This window comes from Engraulis encrasicolus, chromosome 1 (assembly GCF_034702125.1).
Source record: "Engraulis encrasicolus isolate BLACKSEA-1 chromosome 1, IST_EnEncr_1.0, whole genome shotgun sequence".
NCBI lineage: Eukaryota > Metazoa > Chordata > Actinopteri > Clupeiformes > Engraulidae > Engraulis > Engraulis encrasicolus.
In genome coordinates, this window is record NC_085857.1 from 13,662,975 (window position 1) to 13,679,400 (window position 16,426).

The 16,426-nt window shown below is 45.0% G+C and overlaps 1 protein-coding gene across 1 annotated transcript in view; it reads right to left on the reverse strand.

Moving 5' to 3' along the window:
- Positions 1 to 14,965, reverse strand: part of LOC134448084 (phosphofurin acidic cluster sorting protein 2-like) — a 254,249-nt gene extending 239,284 nt beyond the window's left edge. The window contains exon 1 of the mRNA XM_063197846.1: positions 14,621 to 14,965. Coding sequence (XP_063053916.1) covers positions 14,621 to 14,850 — 230 coding nt within the window. The 5' untranslated portion in view covers positions 14,851 to 14,965. The remainder of the gene's footprint in view (positions 1 to 14,620) is intronic.
- Between the last annotated feature and the right edge of the window lie 1,461 nt (positions 14,966 to 16,426).

Genomic DNA, 16,426 nt, shown 5'->3' on the forward strand with positions numbered 1-16,426 from the left:
CAGGCAGCTGGAGCAGGACTTGGCTGTCTAGTCATGGTCCATATTTTGTTGGAAAACACCCTCACGTCTGCTCTGCAGCTCCTGGGTGAGGGGTCAAGCACCGAGGTCAGTGTGTGTGTGTGTGTGTGTGTGTGTGTGTGTGTGTGTGTGTGTGTGTGTGTGTGTGTGTGTGTGTGTGTGTGTGTGTGTGTGTGTGTCATAAAAGCAGCCAAGGGAATAGCCATAGTAAAAGAGGGTGTACGCAAGAGATCATAAAATGGGTGGGCCCAGAAAACAATTACCAGTAGATGGGCCAAGCCCAAACATCACATCTGTGGCAGGGCTCCAGAGTGCGACCAATTTGGTCGCATATGCGCCCATTTTTTTCAATGGTCGCCTAAAAAAATATTTTTAGGCGCACCGGTGCGACCAGCCATCAGTAGAACAAAATCAATTACCAAACAAACGTTTTAATATACATAAAATTAATAGTCATTCTACAGTAGTGGCCCATCATCACACAATAAAACGTGTCGATGCAGTCATTCCTTCAACTCCGCTGAACTACTGGTAGCTTTCTCCCCCTTCCTCGTTCACAGGCAGCCCGACGTTTCAGAATAGAATGTTCGACTTCGCTCAACTATCCGAGTTCACATGTGCCAGCGAGTTTTGTGTTCTCAACCAGGCGAGTTTTGCAACGGACGAGAGTTACAATCACGGTAAAAACAGCAAAATGACTTGAGGATATTTTAAACACGAGAGAGTCACAATCACGGGGAGAGAGTCACAATCACGGGGAAATACTAAATGGCTTGAGCGGATATTAAACATTGCCACACAAAAACGCAGATGGGTGCAGATAATTGCCCGTTTCAGCCGCGTGCAGAGCTGACAAACAAGAGGTGACGCGCTAGTCTGTCGGGACTTCTGTGAGTTTTTTTGATAGCGTCTAGGGCAGGCTACATACTGCCTCTATCAGTCGGCAAGGCATCGTTCATGCACCTCGAGACAGCACGAGAGAGAGGGGGGGGGGGAGAGAGGGTGTGTGTGAGTGAGCGAGCGAGCGTACTGGTGCTGTCGTGTCTGTTCGTAGCGCTTGCTAAGATACCACAATCATTATGCAGAGGGAGCGCTCAAAAACGGGGAAATAGACAAAACCCAATTCACTTCAGATTCCACTGTAAACATGGGCTAGGCTATTTGTGTCTAATGATTTAAAAAATCATGACATTTTTAGCAGGGTTTGTTAAAAAAAATCTATCCATCCATCTATCCATCCATCCATCCATCTTCATTGTAACTCTGTGCTTGTGCCGTGTGCGTAGCCTTATTGCAGAAAAGGCAGGTATGTTGATGTTACTAGTCACATACTGACTAAAAGGCTACTAATTTGGTCTTTTCTACCAGCCAAACTGCTTGTATCCAAGATGTGTTAGTTAGGTAGCCTACTGTCATGTCTTTTAAAAGGAGCACATTTAGGAGACTAGCCTATAGCACATGAAAGGCTCCAGGTCTTTTAAAATATTACAACAATAATAATAATAATAATAATAATAATAATAATTATTATTATTATTATTATTATTGCTATTGTTATTATTTGAATTATTATTTTTTAAAGCTGAGGTGCGTGTGTGTATGGGGTGGTGAAAACATTTGGGTGCACCTAAATTTTGTGCTGGTGCACCTAAAAAAATGTTTTAGGCGCACCAGTGCAACCAGTGCAAAAAGTTAGTCTGGAGCCCTGTGTGGGATTACATCATGTCGTCAGCATCGGCATCCAGCACCTGCTTTAAAAGTTTCATGTGGTCAAGTAATTACTACGACTTTGACCTTAGCCAAAACACATACAGCACCTTAAGATTATTTTATTATTGATGGTTGGACTTTGGATGGACTTTGTCCAAACGGTGGACTTGATGTCTTTATGTCTGATGAAGAGTAGAGGCCTATGGCTTATTTTGTTGGGACGGCCAAGGAAACAATTAGGGAGGTGGACCAGAGTCAAATGTCATGTCTGGTCTGAAGATTAAAAGTTTCTATGTTCATCAATCACCTATTGTGTTCATGTCTTTGCAAGTGTGGTGGAAATCGTCAAAAATGGGCGGGACCTAGAAAACAATTAGGTGGACCACCAAGCCAAATAATATCTGAAAGTATGTGCACAAATAAGTCCAGCACTTAAATGTTTGATGTGTATGTGTACTTTAGGGCCTGGCTGGCCCCAACAAAAACCATTACTCAACAGATTATTATTTACATTGCTTAAGTATCATAATTTATGATAGCAGTCTGGGGAAGGGGGCGAAGACAGGGTCATAAAATGGGGTGGTGTCCCAGAAAACGATTAAGTGAACCAAGCCCACCCCCTAAAAACACATTACTCAACACATTATTTTCATTACTACTGCAGCAATCAATCGAACGGATAGACCGTGTTGATTGGGTGGGTTTGATTGATTGATTGACAAGTGGGCGGGACACGAGACCAACAGAGCACACCAGTGGCCACGCCTTAATGAGGATACAGCACTGATAGCTATCTGACTCATCTCTCTCTCTCTCTCTCTCTCTCTCTCTCTCTCTCTCTCTCTCTCTCTCACTTTCCCTCTCTCTCTCTCTCTCTCTCTCTCTCTCTCTCTCTCTCTCTCTCTCTCTCTCTCTCTCTCTCTAACTCTCTCTCTCTCACTTTCCCTCTCTTTCTATCTCTCCCTCATATCTCCAGGTGCCTCGTTCCTCTTATCATGTTGGGCTACAGGCTAGTAGCTTGCTGTTGGCACTATTGGTGAGAGAAAGCCTAAAACATTTCTCTCTCTCTCTCTCTCTCTCTCTCTCTCTCTCTCTCTCTCTCTCTCTCTCTCTCTCTCTCTCTCTCTCTCTCTGTTTGTCTGTCTGTCTGTCTGTCTGTCTGTCTGTCTCCTCTCTACACTACCCCAGCCATCCCATGGCTATGCCTTGATGATATATAGGCGCTAATACACATGCACTCTCCCTTTCTCTCTCTCGTTCTGTTCTGTTCTTTCCTTCCGCTCTCTCTCTCTCTCTCTCTCTCTCTCTCTCTCGCATGAGGCCAGTTGAGGGGAGCAGTGTCCTGCGGCCCTGCCTGGCTGCCTGACTGAGTGCCTCCGTACAGTTGAGTTCCGCTGCCCTGGCCTTTAAATATCACCACTCTACTCTCTCCCTCTCTCATGCATACGGACACACACGCTCACAGTCACAGTCACAGACACACAGACACACACACGCACACACACATACACACACACACACACGTACACAAACACACACACACACACACACAAACACACACACACACACAAACACACACACACAAACAGGCAAGCACGCACACCACACGCACACATTGGCATGCACAGACACAGACTCACACGCACACATTTTTTGCCCCGCCACTGTATGCCCCATGTGGTTGCTTTCAGCCAAGTCTGTTTCTGGTGGCTAAACTAACAGGACAAACACACACACACACACACACACACACACACACACACACACACACACACACACACACACACACACACACACACACACACACACACACACACACCAGTTCACTGCACGCACCATGTGCTTGAAGCCTTGCTTTGCTAAACCAACTGGACAGGGCCTCTGCTGACTGCAACAAAAAATAGCAAACAAGTGAGCACATTGCTTTGCTTTGCTTCGCTTTGCTCCAGATAAAAGCTTTGGCATAAAAGCTCCTGACAAAATGCATAACGTTTTGCTATCAGCTGTTTTTCTGACTGCACCTGATTCCTATGAGGCATGCTAAAACAATGTTATGGTTCAGCAGCAATGTGGTCCAGTCTTTGCTCATTTGAATGCAACATTAAAGGAAAGCCAGTGCAAAAAATGGAGAAAAAATGTTTTTTTTTAGAAAAAACATTGTAAATTGCAAATGGTGTAACTGCTATGTAATACCATACAATACCATACGAAAGTGTTGTACTTACAAAACAAAATTCACTTTTACTTTTGACGCCTCTGCACTCAACAGCCTAATACAGCGCAATAGCCTACTAGCATTCCAGCACTTCAATAATCATCTCAGTACAATAGAGAATACTCGAGGAGAATAAAAGGAGGAGAGAGGAGAAAAAAAAAGAAAGCACAGACAGAGCGCCACAGTAACCCCTTATAGCACGGCGTAACAGTCATTGAAGATAGGGCTGGGCAATATGACAATATATATCGTTATCGTGATATAAAAGTGTGTATCGTGACCTTTATCGTTTATATCGTGATAGTAATTTTATCAAATGTATACAATTGAATATCATTTAACTACATTTCATATTGTCACAATACACACTATAAGTTCATGTAACTGTAAAAATATCAATAAAAAGATCCATTTTAAAGAAAGGTTGTTTTGCGACATGAACAAATAAAGAGCAAATAAAGAGAATAACTGAAAACGTATGTAATTGTGCTATATCGTGATATATATCGTTATCGTGATATAAAGTAATCCTTATCGTGATATTGGTTTTTTTCCATATCGACTAGCCCTTGTACTACACTACTATGACATAACACAAGACCCTTTAACACTGTCTAATGCAATAGACAACTTGGTCATTACCATTCTGGTAACAGCAAATGTATAACGCCGTGTCTCAACGGGTTAAACAACACAGGAGTGGAATGACAGAGGATCAAACCAGACGGAGGCCACACCACGCTGCCCTCCATTCATCCATCCATCCATCCATCCATCCATACCTCTCTTTCATCTCTCCTCCTCGCTCTCCTTTCATCTCTCCCGTATGTCTCTCTCTTCTTCCTTCTCATTTATCCATTTCCCTCCCTGCCGCTCTCTCTCTCTCTTTCCTTCCTTCTCGACCTCTCTTCATCTCTATTTCATCCCTCCTTCTCCTCCCTCTATCCCCTCTTTCCGTCTTTATCTCTCTGCCCTTTTCACTCCTCTTTCCCTTCCTCTTCTCTATCCATTTCCCCGTCTGCTCCTTGCACTCTCCTTCCTGCTCGACCTCTCTGCATCCCTGTTTCATCTTCCCTCCTCCCTCTCCATCCCTCTCTCCATCACCCCTTCATCTCTCCATGTCTCATTCTCTGACCCCCTCGCACTCTCTTTCCATTTTGACATCTCTTCATCCCTCTCTCATCTCTCCTCCTCCCTCTGCATCACCTCTTCATTTGTCCATTTCCTACCCATATCCCTTGCTCCATCCTTCCTTGTTAGCCTCTCTTCATCCCCCTTTCATCTCTCGTCCTCCCTCTCCATCACCTCTTCATCTGTTCATTTCTCCCTCCCTACATCCCACACTCTCTCTCCTTTCATCTCTACCTCTCTTCATCCCTCTTTTATCTGTCCTCATCCCTTTCCATCCATCATTCTCTCTCTCTCTCTCTCTCTCTCTCTCTCTCTCTCTCCCCTCCCCTGTGTCCTCTGGCCATAATACTTCATACATGAGAACCCCCCGTGAAGCGCCAGAGGAGCAGAGTGTCAGCAGAGAGGAAAAAGAGAGGTGGATAGAGACACTGAGAAGGAGAGAGAGAGAGAGGGAGTGAGGGACAGGGAGGGAAATGGATAGAGAGAGCAGGAAGGGGATGGGGGGAGGGAGGAGGAGGTGGTGGGTGAGTGCTCAGTGTAGAGGAAGAGATATATTGGTGGATCAGGAGTGAGGGGGGGTGAGGGGGTGAGAGGGGGTGAGAGAGGGGGGGAGAAAAGGATGACAGAGAGAGAGCAAGAGAAAGAGAAACATGGAATCGGAGGATGAAGTAGGAAGAAAGAACAAAAAAAGAAAGAAAGAATTAGAATGAAAGGGATGAGGTGAAAAGAAAGACAGAGAGAGGAGGAGGGACGGAGGGAGGGATGAACAAGGAAAGAGAGAGAGAGGAGTGTGTGTCTTTTCCTCCTGTGTGTGTGTGTGTGTGTGTGTGTGTGTGTGTGTGTGTGTGTGTGTGTGTGTGTGTGTGTGTGTGTGTGTGTGTGTGTGTGTGTGTGTGTGTGTGTGTGTGTGACACGGGGGCAGCGGTGATTAATGACTCCCCTGTGACTACCCTCTGGGATCCCTCAGGTGGCAACCCCACACTCTAATAAGACTGGAGAGAGAGAGAGAGAGAGAGAGAGAGAGAGAGAGAGAGAGAGAGAGAGAGAGAGAGAGAGAGAAAATAAGAGATAGAATGGAATATGGAAAGGGGAGAGAGAAAGAGATGGAGAGAGATAGAGAGAGAGAGAGAGAGAGAGAGAGAGAGAGAGAGAGAGAGAGAGAGAGAGAGAGAGAGAGATGGAGAATGATCAAATGAAGATGAGACAGAAAGGGTGGAAGAGAGGGGGCGTGGCAGAAAGACGAAAGAGATCCCTAGTAGGGAGGAAGAGAGAAGCAGACAGAGAGAGACCGAGAGAGGAAGAGAGAGAGGGGAGAAAGGGATAGAGAGAGAACGAGAGAGGAAGAGAGAGAGGGGAGAAAGGGATAGAGAGAGACCGAGAGAGGAAGAGAGAGAGGAGAGAAAGGGACAGAGAGAGACCGAGAGAGGAAGAGAGAGGAAGAGAGAAGCAGACAGAGAGAGACCGAGAGAGGAAGAGAGAGAGGGGAGAAAGGGACAGAGAGAGACCGAGAGAGGAAGAGAGAGAGGGGAGAAAGGGACAGAGAGAGACCGAGAGAGGAAGAGAGAGAGGGGAGAAAGGGATAGAGAGAGAGACCGAGAGAGGAAGAGAGAGAGGGTAGAAAGGGATAGAGAGAGAACGAGAGAGGAAGAGAGAGAGGGGAGAAAGGGATAGAGAGAGACCGAGAGAGGAAGAGAGAGAGGGGAGAAAGGGATAGAGAGAGACCGAGAGAGGAAGAGAGAGAGGGGAGAAAGGGACAGAGAGAGACCGAGAGAGGAAGAGAGAGAGAGGGGAGAAAGGGATAGAGAGAGACCGAGAGAGGAAGAGAGAGAGGGGAGAAAGGGACAGAGAGAGACCGAGAGAGGAAGAGAGAGAGGGGAGAAAGGGATAGAGAGAGACCGAGAGAGGAAGAGAGAGAGGGGAGAAAGGGACAGAGAGAGACCGAGAGAGGAAGAGAGAGAGAGGGGAGAAAGGGATGGGGTGGCTGGGAAATACAAGGTGCTGGAGAGATACAGAAAAAAGATGGAGAGGTAAAGGGAGGGAGGGGTTACGAGAGAGAGAGGGAGAGAGATGAAGAGAGAACGAGAAATGAAGAGAGAGAGGATAAGGGGAGGGCGTGGCAGGGAGAGGTGAAGGATGGTTCAGGAAATACCATACAGAGAGAGAGGCCGGGGGATGAAGAGAGAGAGAGGAAGAGGAAGAGGAAGAGAGAGAAAGAGCGAGTGGCAGAGAGAGAGAGAGAGAGAGAGAGAGAGAGAGAGAGAGAGAGAGAGAGAGAGAGAGAGAGAGAGAGAGAAAGAGAGCTAACTACGGTATCTATGTGATGTTAGTAGCCTCTTTATAGCCTATTCTGTTCGCTGCTTCAGAAAATTAGTATGGAAAAATACCACAGCATGCATCACAATTTTACTGCACACATGTCAAAACTTGGCTATTGCCATTCTGACAACAATGAACACTGTCTGTGTCTTTAGGGGTTAAATTGTGTTGACATTTGGAAATTGGGTTTTAAGGTATAATCTGGTGCAGGCCATCCCTTTACTATGTAATTATAATGTACTTTGCACATGGGGTCCCACCCTGATTAAATAAACCAAATAAACTAAACTTAACTAAAAAATAAACACATCAATCAGTCACAATCAGCTAGCCTGGTCTAGATATTGCTCATCATATATTTGCTGAATGCTGCACCTGTGGTGTGAGTGGTCTGGCATCATCACCACCGCAGATGTAATCACATCAACACGCACACACACACACACACACACACACACACACACACACACACACACACACACACACACACACACACACACACACACACACACACACACACACACACACACACACACACACCACAGCACTGCCAAACATGCTGTGCTTTGGTCATACTACTAAATACTAGTTTGTTACTTAGTAAATATTCATGAAAAGCTCCTATTAAAGTGCAGTGTGTTGACAATGTGACGCATGATGCACCAGTGGATTGACGGTAGGGACACATAGGAGGCGAAGCGAGACGAGCGAGGCGAAGAGAGGCGAAATTCAGTGACAGCTCAACCGTCATCAGGTCGTTGCGGCAAATCAAATGGAATGTCACAGTTATATTGTTGATTTGATTGGGCCGCCCCAGGCGAATTCGATCCTCATTTGCATAATGTTAAACTTGGTTTAATTATTTCGCTTCGCTCCTGTTCGCTTGCCTTCGCCTCTCTCACAGGAATGAATGGCGAAGTTCACTTCGCTTGGCCAAATTCGCGTCTATGTGTCCCTACCATGAGTGGGTTGGCTGGCATCATCGATAGAAAGATGTAGTCTTCAAATCAACACACAGCACCACACACACAGCCACACACAATAAAGATATTGATAGTTGATATGGTTACATAAATAATCACGTAGATGGATGGATCTATTCAAGTATTCACAAATGTCTTATGTCTAATGTTTTATTTGTAAAGGCTTACAGTAATTCAGAATGTTCAAAATTGAATGTTTGATGCACTCAAAGACTTGAATGTATGTGTGCGCAGCACCTACGCACACACACACACAGTCACACACACACACACACACACACACACACACACACACACACACACACACACACAGTCACACACACATCCCTCAGCACGAGTCCAGTGAATGCCGTTGAATGACATGAATGAATGATGACTAATGCACGACTCCTCTGCTAATACGTAAAACGTGTCCTTTTATAACAATCTTTATAATGTATATAAAGCAACTGGCCTTCGTTTTCAGTGCAAACTATTTTCATGACTCTTTTATGTTCATATGGAAATCTATTGCTGTGATCAGTCATTTCTCATTACCTAGTCTCTATGAGGGCTGTGTGTGTGTGTGTGTGTGTGTGTGTGTGTGTGTGTGTGTGTGTGTGTGTGTGTGTGTGTGTGTGTGTGTGTGTGTGTGTGTGTGTGTGTGTGTGTGTGTGTGTGTGTGTGTGTTTATTCATGTGTGCATGCATTTGCATTTGCACGTTGTGTGTGTGTGTGTGTGTGTGTGTGTGTGTGTGTGTGTGTGTGTGTGTGTGTGTGTGTGTGTGTGTGTGTGTGTGTGTGTGTGTGTGTGTGTGTGTGTGTGTGTGTGTGTGTGTGTGTTTGTGTGTGTGTTGTTGGGAACAAAATAGCAAGTTTTACATAAGATATGATGGCCGCATATATCTAAGTGGCACTTGCAGCATTGTGTTATATTACTAAAAAGCACTCACATCTTCATCAAGAGGACAGAGCGCAAGCACACACACACACACACACACACACACACACACGCGCACGCTCACACCATTATCCATGCCATTGTGCACAGTATGTATTCAAATACATTGAAAAAGGCAAGTAATCACAGACACACACACACACACACACACACACACACACACACACACACACACACACACACACACACACACACCATTATCCATGTCATTGTGCATAGTATGTATTAAAATACATTGAAGAGGACAAGAGATCACACACACACACACACACACACACACACACACACACACACACACACACACACACACACACACACACACACACACACACACACACACAAACAAACAAGAGCCCCTTAACCATGTGCAGTGCACAGTATGCATAAAAACATTGACGAGGATAAGAGAGCAGCACATGCATGCAAACCACAGAACACACACACACACAGACACAGACACACACACACACACACACACACACACACACACACACACACACACGACACACCACACACACACACACAGACAGTACACACACACACACACACACACACACACGACACACGACACACACACACACACACACACACACACACACACACACACACAAACACAGTATGGGGGTCGACCTCATTATTCTGTGGGGCAGTGCAGGGTCTTTGCACCGCATGCTGCTGAATGTAAACAGAAGCCGTGCCATGCCGTCTACAAAAGGAAATAACAGGAGGAGCCGTGTGTGTGTGTGTGTGTGTGTGTGTGTGTGTGTGTGTGTGTGTGTGTGTGTGTGTGTGTGTGTGTGTGTGTGTGTGTGTGTGTGTGTGTGCAAATGACTACATACAAGTGTGTCTTTGTGTGTGCGTGTGTGTGTGTGCGTGTGTGCGTGTGTGCAAATGACTACGTCTGTGTGTGTGTGTGTGTGTGTGTGTGTGTGTGTGTGTGTGTGTGTGTGTGTGTGTGTGTGTGTGTGTGTGTGTGCAAATGACTACATACAAGTGTGTCTTTGTGTGTGTGTGTGTGTGTGTGTGTGTGTGTGTGTGTGTGTGTGTGTGTGTGTGTGTGTGTGTGTGTGTGTGTGTGTGTGTGTGCAAATGACTGTGCAGGTCATGTGTACGGTAAATGTATGTGTTTGCAATTGAGTGTGTGTGTGTGTGTGTGTGTGTGTGTGTGTGTGTGTGTGTGTGTGTGTGTGTGTGTGTGTGTGTGTGTGTGTGTGTGTGTGTGTGTGTGTGTGTGTGTGTGCGCACGCGTGGTTGCTGTGGTTTGTCACATACGTGTTCTCAGTCTCTGCTCCTCTTCAATGTATACCGCCGGTACATTCTGTACACACACACACATGGGTAAGTGTTGTTTTTGCATGCGCATGACACTGTGTGCATACTGCAAGTGCGTGAGAGAGAGAGAGAGAGAGAGAGAGATAGAGAGAGAGAGAGAGAGAGAGAGAGAGAGAGAGAGAGAGAGAGAGAGAATGTAAAAGAGTGAATGTGTTTCAAAGTAATGATGGATGCAAACGAGGAGGGTTTTTGCAAAGCCATGGGGAGCACTGTATGACTGACTGCAATATCAAAAGACCAACATCAAAATGAAAACACAATGTCCAAGGCAAAATGTCCAAGTGCTCATCATGAATGATCATCAGTGATCACCTGTATACCATTATAAAGACCACATAACGCTGTCATAAACAAGGCAACTGTAGCCCCTTAAAGGATTTATCCGGAGTTGGAACAAGTTTGCCTCATTTTTGCATGTTTGGGATGAAATACAGTCACTCTAGAGCAAAATCAAGGCAAAAGGATGCGTTTTGAGAAAGTTTGATAGTATCACGTTAGCCTCGTTAGCCATATCAGCCATGCAATATGATAGATTGCGGGCATCGTTTCTCGGCGGTTACACACATTTCAAAAACACAACATTTTAACGTCTTGCACAGCTCAAAACAACGTCACACGTACCTCGTAATATGTTGAGGGTATCCACACATAAACCGAAGTGTCCAAAGCCCTTCATGTATTCTTGAAAGGTCTGCAGAATGTGTTTTGTGAAGCTACTACCTTGACAATATCTACAATTACGGTCAAGCCAACTATTTGACACAAAAGTCCACAAAGGAGATTGCCGAGTGCGGTTACTCGCTCTGGAAATAATCACAGCTGATGATGCGATGCACTCGGCAATCTATCATATTGCATAGCTGATATGGCTAACGAGGCTAACGTGATATTATGAAACTTTCTCAAAACGCATCCTTTTGCCTTGATTTTGCTCTAGAGTGACTGTATTTCATCCCAAACATGCAAAAATGAGGCAAACTTGTTCCAACTCCGGATAAATCCTTTAACACATGCTGTTCCACCAGTGGAATGCTGTGATAGTAACAGAAAAAAAAACTTTACCACAGTTACTACACCCCTTTCTCAGTGCAAAGGCTCTTTAGCTATTATTGGTACTTGGTCACATTGCCATTCTGGTAACACCTAATTAATAACAAACAGGGGCCGTATCTTACTGGGTCAAATGCATCTACATGTATGAGAGGAGAGAGGAAGGCATGGGGAGAATTCCTGACCGCCTGTTGCCCTGTAAGCTTAAGTTAATGCACACCATACCATCTGAGGCACGCTGTAATAAAAGGTTAATAACGGCATTACAACTCCACTATGACATAACACAGGGCCTTAATGCACTACGACTCGGTTGATGCCATTCTGGTAACAACACATTTATAATGCTGTGCTTTAACTGCTTCATTACCACAGTTACTACTAGGGCTGGGTATCGCAGCCATGTTCCTGTATCGATTCGATTTCGATTCTTAGGGCTTTGAATTGATTAATCGCGATTCGATTCGATTAATTCCGAATCGATTCAATCCGTTCTCTTCTTGGTGCCAGGATTTCCCTCAAAATATGCTGTTGCCTATTTTTATATAAAAATGTCAAAGGGCTGTGGCTTGACAGTGTTAACAGATTGCTAATTTGTAATAAGAAGGCCTAGGCCTAATTGACTAATACCTACTGGGTATTTTCCATAGACCTAAATTAAACAAAAAGAACAAAAAAAAAAAAAAACGATTTTGTGCCCTGTGAATCGATTATGTGAATTTTAGATTAAACCGATCGATTATCGATTAAATCGATTCTTTTACCCAGCCCTAGTTAACTTACTACACCTCTTTCTCAGTGCAAAAGCCCTTCAGCAATACATTGGTACTTGGTCATTGCCATACTGGTAACAGACAATAAATAACAGGGGCATGTCTTAACTGGGTTAAATGCATCTAAGCTTACATGTATGAGAGGAGAGAGGAGGGCATGGGGAGTGTTCCTGACTGCTTCTATGCATGATATATTCCCACAACAAAATGAAGCAAAGCAGCATTTCCAAGAGGCCCACTGGGCTGATCCTATCCCTATACATTACATTACATTTCACTTAGCTGACGCTTTTATCCAAAGCAACTCACAGTTGTTATTAACAACAGGGTGTTGGTTACAGTCCCTGGAGCAATGTGGGGTTAGATGTCTTGCTCAAGGGCACTTCAGACATGGATGGAGGTACAGGGACAGGTAAGTTAAGGGTCGGATTTGAACCTGCAACCCTGATGTGAAGACCACCTACCTAACCATTAGGCTGATGCCCTCACAAAACAAAACAATACAATACATGCTTTAATGGTAATAGACAGTATTAGAAACACCATAAGTAAACCATGATAAACGCCCATAATCCTGTGCATAATAACACTGTAATAAACTACTTCCATTGTTGTTTACACATATGGAATGACAAGTGACAAGTGACCTCAATCTCATAGCTTGGGAACTCAGGCATACTTGAATTCACAGTAAACAAAACACTGAATGGGCTATGTATCACTGCACAGCGTGACTGTAAACAACAAGCCATGAATTGAAATGTGACAGACTGATACAGGAAGAACTGGGGGACAGAAGTGGAAGAACTGGGGAAAAACACAAAAACATTGCAAAAACGCAAAGTACCCATTTGATCTTAACACCATTTCACCATTTTCTAAACAAACAATGCACCACCTAAGCTTACAACATGTTTATTCATTTTAGATGCCCAGTCTTGGTTAGTATCCTCTGGTACCCTCTGCACAACACTGTAACTGGATCACCAAGATATTGACACTGTTTACCAGGAATTATCCATCCCAAAAGGCAGCCACACACACACACACATCACATCCTGTCCTGTGCCCCCCTAAGCGGTGAGAGACTCGACCCCGACTGAACCCATGCTCCATAGGCTTGCTAACGCCAGCCAGCCAGCCTTTTCTGGGTTATTGGAGCATTGCTTGCAAATCCCCCGTCACGTCAGCCAGGCAGGCAGGCAGGAACTTCATTGACTGCTTTGCTTCGCTTAGCTAGCGAATAGGGGGTGCCGCTTGCTCGCTCTCTCACTGCCATAGAACTACTACCACACGTAGTAGGCTACTATCTTTTTAACGCCGGACAAAGACTGGCTGATAAATGGTTGATATTATAGGGTGTATGTGCAGTGATGTATGCGTGAATCGTGCGCCGGTTCTGTGTAAAAGCTGTAGGATAACAAAGCAAAGATAATGTTGACCTGTTGAAAAATCAACTGTCCACCAACGGGAATCGACCCCAACGTGCGAGTGAAGAACAGGGCGATGGCATGTGCGTGTGAAATAGGTCACTCCATCGTCGACCACAATTTAAAACAGTAGTTCTAACCCGTGGTGCATACCACTTTATATTTTACACACCAGATGGATGTTGACAACACCGGACTCCAATAATTGTTAGTCAGTGTGTGGCACACACTACCGTTAATCGCTATGGCTACAAGCTAATAAGGAGTAGTGACCATAGCCTGGAAAGCTAATGCCTAAAAATACAAACTTCGGGCGCAGCGAGCTAGCGCGCGTGTAAACAAACATACAAACTCTAAATCCACTGAACAACAGAAACACGCCCTTCTCTTGGCTCTCTCGCTTCTAGTATGAGTGAAGCTGAAAGCCGTTGTGATTTTGTAAAACAATCACGACAGGCTCTGCATGTCATTTCTGAGTGACAAGTCCCACATACCAGTTTTCCCATGTAACGTTTCTGATATTGTAGCTCAGCTCAGAGTTAACAACCACGCAATAACATTAGCAGCTATGTGAGGACCGTTTCCCCGCTTTTTTCTGTCTTTGGTCAAACCCATTAGAATAGCACACACCCTTGGGGAACAATGGTGTAGATTTCAAATTAACCAAAACATGCTGCTGATACAAACAAAAGCTAGATAGACATAGAGGCAACTTGTCCTACCTTGGAACACAGCTTGGAGACGAACGGTCTATTTCCCATGTTGCGAAAAGGTTCATAGGCACAGGCATGGGACCCGAACCTGCCGAGGCTGAACCCGAACCAGCAGCCCCGCTTGGGGCTCCGGGAGCGGCGGGGACAAGCATTGGGACAGGTCCGCCACCACCACCTCCGCTGCCTGGATTCAAGAAGGCGGCACGTACCCCTCCTCTCTCTACAGCCGCCGCCATCATCGCCTCTCAGAGATCACAGCTCTGGCTGTCTGTTTCTGGATCTCGTTCACTCACTCCACTAGTCCCTACAACTGAGGCAAACTCGCTCTTCCCCCCTCCGGTAGAAACATCACTGATAGAGGAACAGGGATTCGCGACTGGCTGATAGGCGGAGCCTAGACTAGTCTACAGACGAGGCATTTTCAACCGTTAAACGCTAGGGGCGTATTTTGAAATGCATGCCCAGTTCTGTTATGTATACTTTTGTATTACGATAACTCTCCTCATACAGCGAGAATTATTCCCCGCACATTCATAGCGTCTCTCACATAGAGTCACGTGTTGTTCAACATTCATTTATCATTTGAACTATCAAAAAAACAGACCAGCTACTTTTAACCACCCATTTTGACTCATGTACGTTTTGTCAGAGCCGTATATATCTCTATATAGGCCAACGGCTATGCGTTTTGTTGTGCAGTAGTGCCATCATGTGGTTGTACAGGGGAAATGCAAGAGGAACAATCATTTCAGTCCAGATGGTCCATTACACCAGCCTTCAAAATTCAGAAGTAGCCTACTACTGGTAGGCCTACAGGTTATTACATTGTTGTTACAACAGTTATTACACTGTACCTAATGAGAGGAAGGTAGGTCAACCTATTGTTACATGAGGTGGGCCTACATATGACATAACTAGGCTACATGCAGGGTTGCCAGATGAGGCTGATGATTTCCAGCCCAAAAAATGTTCAAAATCCGCCCTAAAAACCCGCCCAATTCTATTGATTTATATGGCAAAAAGTGGGCAGGTTTTTCTGATAGATGCCATTTTTACCCGCACACGGCCATCCTAAGCAGCCCAATTGGGCGGGAAACAGCCCAATCTGGCAACACTGGCTACATGCATTGTGGTGATGAGGACCCTATAAAAGAATATTATTGAAAAGTCAAACCACAAAGTTGATCCAGCCAGTTCCGAATCCGCTGTTCAAATACACTGGTCTCAGTGAAGTCAGTCACACATGTGTTGTAAGGAAACTGGGGCAGGTTTTTTTTTAGCTAAAACCTACCAAAGCAAGCTAAGAGCTGGCTAGCATTGCAATGAAAAGGGCTATAAAGCACAAAAAATCACCCCACAATCAGCTCTTCGGCTCTTAGTAGACCTACTTGTGTGGCCTCAGCCAAGTTCTAGAAAAGCTACAGGCTACTTCCCAGGCCTGTCAATGACAAACACGGCAGTCAATCAATCATCCTCTCAGTGAAAGTGCTGTGAAGGCCCCGAGCTATAGACTACACTCATGCCTTCACATGCCTCTACGACGATAGAGGGCTAAAAGCCTAGTACGCAAGCCTCTGGAAAGAAGAAAAAAAACTAATTACGACATCCTGTACTTAAGTCCAGCAGGGATTGTCAATCTTTTTTTTTTCTTTTTTTTTTAAAGGGAAGAACCTCTGATGCAGCCGAGAATTGTGAAGCTATTGCGTTGAAAGAACATTTTTCACTGCCCCCCTGCAGGCCTGCACTGGTAATCAGACATACAGGGCACTTTGCACCCTGCACTTGCACGGGTGAGGCATAAATACAAGTTCGTTG